The 6,343-nt window shown below is 59.3% G+C and overlaps 1 protein-coding gene across 1 annotated transcript in view; it reads right to left on the reverse strand.

Annotated features, from left to right (window-relative positions):
- The window catches only part of LOC104393856 (hepatoma-derived growth factor-related protein 2), a 14,664-nt gene that overhangs the window by 6,333 nt on the left and 1,988 nt on the right, over positions 1–6,343 (reverse strand). The window contains exons 2-10 of the mRNA XM_010003753.1: positions 5,653–5,729; positions 5,435–5,573; positions 4,694–4,776; positions 3,537–3,633; positions 2,765–2,881; positions 2,538–2,609; positions 1,464–1,611; positions 1,195–1,270; positions 793–1,078 (exon numbers count right to left, since the gene is read on the reverse strand). Coding sequence (XP_010002055.1) covers positions 793–1,078; positions 1,195–1,270; positions 1,464–1,611; positions 2,538–2,609; positions 2,765–2,881; positions 3,537–3,633; positions 4,694–4,776; positions 5,435–5,573; positions 5,653–5,729 — 1,095 coding nt within the window. The remainder of the gene's footprint in view (positions 1–792; positions 1,079–1,194; positions 1,271–1,463; positions 1,612–2,537; positions 2,610–2,764; positions 2,882–3,536; positions 3,634–4,693; positions 4,777–5,434; positions 5,574–5,652; positions 5,730–6,343) is intronic.

The following is a 6,343-nucleotide window of genomic DNA, read 5'->3' on the forward strand; positions in this document are numbered from 1 at the left end:
AGTGCTGCTTCTTCACTGGCTTCTTTACCTTGGAGGAGAGAACAAAGCAGGCAGGAATGGCAGAGCCCTCCCTGCTGCTGGGAGGGACAGTACCATGCCCTCCCCCCACCCTGGGTGGGACCCAGCACCCATCCCACCACAGCTGCAGCTGGGTTTGGCTGCAGGGACATCCCCCACATGGGAGCAGGAAGGCCTGGGGCTGCAGCAGGGCAGTGTGCAGCTCCAGAAGGGAATATTCTGGTATCCAAAGGGGCCCATCCAGCCCTTCTGGTGGACCCAGACCTGAAGATTTTGGGAATGCTTTCCTACAGCTCCACCTCCACAGGGAGAAACTTGCCCCTCCAGGCTGTGAAGCTCCCAAGAGCCTTCTATGACCCTCCACTTATGCTGTGGGGAGGGCACTCAAGATTTCGGGAATGCTTTCCCAGCTCCACCTCCACAGGGAGAAACTCAGCCCTCTAGGCTGTGCAGCTCCCAAGAGCCCTCTCTGACCCTCCACTTATGCTGTGGGGAGGGCACTGGAGCAAAACCCATGCCTGCAGTGGGGTGGGAAGCACCATGGAGATGCTCCCACAGCTCCATGGGGTGTCCTGGGCCATGGAAAGAGCTCCCATTCTCCAGGGATGGATGTGCTGATGGCCACAACCCTTTCCAGCAGGGTGTGGGCCACCCTGGGGTAAAGGAAGACCCAGACAATCAGTCCCTGCCAGCCCTGGAAGTCCCTGCTGACCTGCCCCAAGAGGACAGGCTGTCTGTCTGTGTGTCTGTCTGTCCCCACAGCTCTGCACTCACCTCTTTCTCCAGCTCCAGTTCCGAGTCCGAGGAGGACGGAGCTTTGGCCCGACCTTTCCGGCCCTTTTTGGGCACTTCATCCTCAGCACTGCTGTCTGAATCTGAGTGCATCTCTTCACTCTTCTCTGCTTTCTCCTTCCTCTTCTCTTTCTCCTCCTTCTCCTGCTCCCGGAGCCGACGAATCTCTTCCTCCTGCTCCCTCTTCCTCTTCTCCTCCAGCTCCCGCCGTCGCTCCTCATCCCTCCTCTTCCACTCACTGATACGATCCACGTCGCTGTCGCTGTCGCTGGGAAGGACAGAGCAGGCTTGGACCCCCCGTGTCCTCCCATTTGTGAGGGTGGGAGACCCTCCAACCCACCCACCCCACCTCCCCCGGGGTGACAATGTCCCAGCTGAGCTCACCTGTCACTGCTGGAGCTGGTGGGGACACGCTCGGGCTTGGGTTTCCTGCCCCGGGGCTTGGGAGGGGGTTTCTCAGCTGCAAGACAAGGTGGAGATGCTCAGCAGGAGCCCTGGGTGTCCCTCTGTTCAAACAGCCCCCAATCTGGGGGGGTGGGGGGGTGTCCCCAACAGAAAGGGACCCCAAAACTTCAAGCCCCCCAGCCTCACATCCTCCCCAGCCCCCTGAGGAAGGAAGGCAGGAGTGGTGGAAGAAGCTTCCTTGGTGTTACCTGGTTTCCTGCCCCGTGGAGGCTTCTTCACAGACACGTCCGAGTCAGAATCGGAGTTGGAATCCGACTTGGTCATGTCCACAGTGGCATTTCCCATCTCTGAATCCGAATCCACTTTGGAATCCGAGTCAGAGCCTGACTCCACCTTCTGCAGACACGGGGTGGGGTTGGGTGGAGGGGTGGCAGCTCAGCAGCTGTCCCAGAACAGCACCACGGGGCTCCACCAGGTCTTGGAGGCATCAATCAGGTCCCTCCTTGTCCTGACCCCACACCCAGCCTGGGGCAGAGCCTGGCCCACCCCAGGACCCCCCACGACCACAGACCCCAGATCCTTCCCCAGCTCCACCCCAGTCTTTTTCCTTTCTTCTTCCTCCCTCCTGCTGGCATCCTCCTGGGAGCCCTGGCCACTGGCTTCTTCTCAGGAGTGAAGTCCTGGAGGAAAACATGGACAGGGGGAAAAGTCTCAGGATGGTTTCAGAAGTCGGTCAAGTCCCCTTGAGCCATCTTCCCTCTCCAGATGGTGATGCTCTTCCCACAGCCCTTTCCCCTGGCAGCTCCATACAAGACTATCTCCAAAGTCCTCTCACCTGGTCGCTGTTTTGTTCTGACTCAGAAGATGTCTCTGAGTTCTCCTCTTCTGACAGGGAGGGGCTGCCCTGGTCCAGGTCACTGGAGGATTTCCGAGGCCGTTTTGTCACTGGCACCTGATGTTGGGGAAGTGAGGAGGTTGAGGGGAGCCCAGGCCCCCTCCTCAGAAAGCCAACACTTCCTGGGAAAGGGGCTTTGCTCAACTCTTCCCCACTGGCCACGTGCACCTAGAAGGGATTTGCAGCCCTGCCTTTTCCTCAGGGCTGCAAACAACACCAGGACCTGTCCCACCATCTCACAGACAATATAAGAGGGGTGGCAGCTCAGCAGCTGTCCCAGAACAGCACCACGGGGCTCCACCAGGTCTTGGAGGCATCAATCAGGTCCCTCCTTGTCCTGACCCCACACCCAGCCTGGGGCAGAGCCTGGCCCACCCCAGGACCACAGACCCCAGATCCTTCCCCAGCTGCACCCCAGACTTTTTACCTTCTTCTTCCTCCCTCCTGCTGGCATCCTCCTGGGAGCCCTGGCCACTGGCTTCTTCTCAGGAGTGAAGTCCTGGAGGAAAACATGGACAGGGGGAAAAGTCTCAGGATGGTTTCAGAAGTCGGTCAAGTCCCCTTGAGCCATCTTCCCTCTCCAGATGGTGATGCTCTTCCCACAGCCCTTTCCCCTGGCAGCTCCATACAAGACTATCTCCAAAGTCCTCTCACCTGGTCGCTGTTTTGTTCTGACTCAGAAGATGTCTCTGAGTTCTCCTCTTCTGACAGGGAGGGGCTGCCCTGGTCCAGGTCACTGGAGGATTTCCGAGGCCGTTTTGTCACTGGCACCTGATGTTGGGGAAGTGAGGAGGTTGAGGGGAGCCCAGGCCCCCTCCTCAGAAAGCCAACACTTCCTGGGAAAGGGGCTTTGCTCAACTCTTCCCCACTGGCCACGTGCACCTAGAAGGGATTTGCAGCCCTGCCTTTTCCTCAGGGCTGCAAACAACACCAGGACCTGTCCCACCATCTCACAGACAATATAAGACAGGTGGGAATCCTCCAGACATGCTCTGAATCCCCATTTCCCACTAGAGAATCCAGAGGGAGTTAGTTTTGTTACCACCTCAGGCCCATGGGGGGGTTGACGTGCTCAAGATCATCTAGATCCAGCCCCCCTGCATGGGCAGGGACACCTCCCACCAGCCCAGGCTGCTCCAAGCCCCATCCAACCTGCCCTTCAACACTTGATGGAGCAGCCACAGCTTCTCTGGGCAACCTGGGCCACCCTCACACTCCAGAATTCCCTCCTCATGTCCAACCTAAGCTCCCCCCTCTTCCAGTTGTAATCCATCTCCCCTTGTCCTCTCACTACAAACCCTTGCCAGACACCCTCAGATGAAAGCTGCAGCTCAGTGGTGGCCCCCAGGACCACACCAGCATCCTCCTCCTGCCCAGGAACACCCTCCCATCCCTCCTTGCTGCCACCCCCTCAGCCCAGACTCACCTTCATAGCCAGGGGTTTTCTCTTCATCCCGCTGTGGTCGCTGCCCTGATCTGAGTCCTCCTCACTCTCCCCCTTCTCCGTGGCCACTTCCAAAGCCCTCATTCATTCAGACAAATCTCGAATTACATCACTAGAACTCCGGGGGGCTCGGGGTGCAGCAGGGGTGGGTGGGTGGGGGGAAGGAGAAGGGGCACGAAGGGTGAGGAGCGATGGACAAGAGCGCAGAGCAGAGAGGGGGTGCAGGGTGGGGTGCAGGGGAGCTGGGGGGCAACGTCCCCCCCTGGCACAGAACCCTCCAGCACAGATCTGGGGCAGGGGGACAACCAGGACACTCAACCAACTCCCTTCTAATTCCTCTGCAGCCCCTTCCCCAGGCTCCTCACACCCCACCTGAGACCACCCCCTGGGTCCCCCAGCACTGCCTTGCTCCCCTCTCCTGCTCCATCCCTGCTGGAGACCCCCTGGAGAAGCCTAGACCTGAGAGCCCCTCCTGGGGGAGCAGAACCCAACCCTGCTCTGTCCTAACGGCGCCAGACAAGTGGGGCTGGTGGTTCCATCCAGCATCTCCTCCAGCATCTCTGGGAGTGGCTGTTCTCCAGCCCTTAACACGGGTCAAGCCTTGTCCTTCTCAGATGCACATCACACCCCTTCCCCATGGGAAAGGTCCACACAAGAAGTCCAACGTGGCAGCCACTGCTCTTCCCAGTTGGGATCTCCCACAAAGGGAAGGTCTTCAGGCTTCACACCAGCCCATCATGAGGTTCCTCACTCAAAGACATGGCACCCACAGGGTTTCCTAGAGCTGGGATTCTTCCAGTGCTGGAGCCTTCCTGCTGGAAAGCCTCTCCTCATCCTTGGCTGTTCCTGGTATCTCCTTCATTTAGGTCTCAAACCAGAAGACCTCTCCTTCAGTCTCTTCTGCTCCTCCTTTGGCCACAAGATGCCGTTGGCATTGGTGGACCCTCAGCCTTGTTGGGGCCATCGGTGTCACCATGGTCCCTCAGTCACAGCAGATCCCTCACCAACAGGTTTCTCACCCCTGCTGGGAGCTCATGGTGGAGTCCCTGGACAAAGCAGGTGCTGCCATCACCAACCTCCCACCCAACAAGACAAAGTTGTTCTCCAGCTTTTCGAGCATCTCCACAGTCTCACCTTACCCTACAGCTGCAGTCTTGGCTCCAACCATCTCCTGCAGCAACTCAAAACCACCACCTCCCTCTTGCACTGGCAGCAGCACAGCCTGCTTGGGATGGGGGGGGGGAGCTCATTCCCTACCTCTGGACCACCTTGTCCTTGTAGCTCACCTTAAAAACCTTCCTCTGCCTCTTCAGACCAACTGCCTATGAAGCTGCTTTGGCCTCCTCCTCTGAAGGTCACTACACAACAAACGGCATCACACAATTATGGGTATGAAACGCCCAACGTTTCACAGCCACGAGCCACCTCCAGGCCTGCCCTGAAGGAGCAGCCCAGCAGCTCTTGGCTCAGGACCTTGGAAGTGGATGGAAGAAGAGGAAGGAGCTTCCCAATGGAAATCTGGGAAGTCGGGACCGAGCGAGCCTGGAGCCCTCGCTCCGAACAACGAAATCCTCCATGGATTTTTGGGGCAAAGCAGAGCAAAGCACATCCCTGGTTCCACCTTGAAGCTGGGGCAAAAGCATCTTCCTCCAAAAGGAGGAGGAGGAGGAAGGGTTGAATCCCTCCAGAGAGGATAGGGCAGGGAACAAAAAGCTACCCCAAGGAAAGCCGATCTGGAAGCGCGGAGGCACCGTAGCAATGAGAAGCAGGAGGAGAAACAAAAAAAACAAGGAGGAGAAGAACTTGGAGGAGAAGGAGCTGGAGGGGCTGGCAGCCCAGGTCCTCGCTGCCCCCCTGCCACCGAGGGGCCCCCCACTCACCGGAGGGGCACTGTAACTGGCGTGAGGGTTGTTCTGGATTTCCCACAATCCCTCGTTGAAGCCTTTCCTCTTGTTGGGTTTCCCATATTTGTCTTTATACTTTTCATAAAGGAACAGATCTTTAGGGCCCAAGAAGGCGCTGGAGAGAAACAAAGCAGAGGTGAGGCCGGGAGCAGGAGGCAGCAAGAGCCCGGAGAGGGGGGCGAGGCAGGGCTTACGTCTCGTGGGTGCCGAAGAAGAAGATGGGGTACTTGTTCGGTGGGGGTTTCACGGCGCCATCCGCGATGTCATCGATCTGAAAGGAAACCCAAAGCGGGAGGTTTGGTCAGAGAGGGAGGCTGGAGAACGTCCTCTGCCAGGCCCGTCGGCCTCCCGCGCCCCTTCGGAGGCAAAGCAGGGGCAAGAAAGCACCCGGGTGGGCAGGGACCTCGTCAGGAACGAGGGTCCCGCTGCGGCGGCGGGGATCCCGGCGGGAACCCCGGGTCCTGGCTCAACCCAGGACGATCCGGCACGGATGCGAGGTCGTCTCTCCACGGCCGGGCTCAGCGCCCGGGTGGGCCTTTCTGCTGCTCCCCCCACCCACGAGATCAGTGCCACGGGTGGGTGTGGTGGGGAGGCCTGAGGGAAGCCCCCTCCAGCCCCGGGGTGGGGGGGGATGGTTCCAATAGGAGGGTCCTTCCTGGCTCTGGAGAGCGGCCGCAGGGAAGGGTGGGGGCCACCCCATCTTCTTCCCACTGCTCCGGGTGGGTGCGTGGGGCTGCCCGGGTGTGCTGGGGAGGTCTTCGGGGCAGGGGGGGGAAAAATCCTCCTCTCCCCCCCCCAAAAAAACACAAAAAGGCAAGCGAGCTCTAAAGCAGGAGGGGCTGCAGGTGCTGGCAGAGCGAGGGCTCTCCTGGAAGGACCCAGAGC

The sequence above is a fragment of the Chaetura pelagica genome, unplaced genomic scaffold, assembly GCF_000747805.2.
Source record: "Chaetura pelagica isolate M959 unplaced genomic scaffold, ChaPel_1.0 scaffold1040, whole genome shotgun sequence".
Lineage (NCBI taxonomy): Eukaryota > Metazoa > Chordata > Aves > Apodiformes > Apodidae > Chaetura > Chaetura pelagica.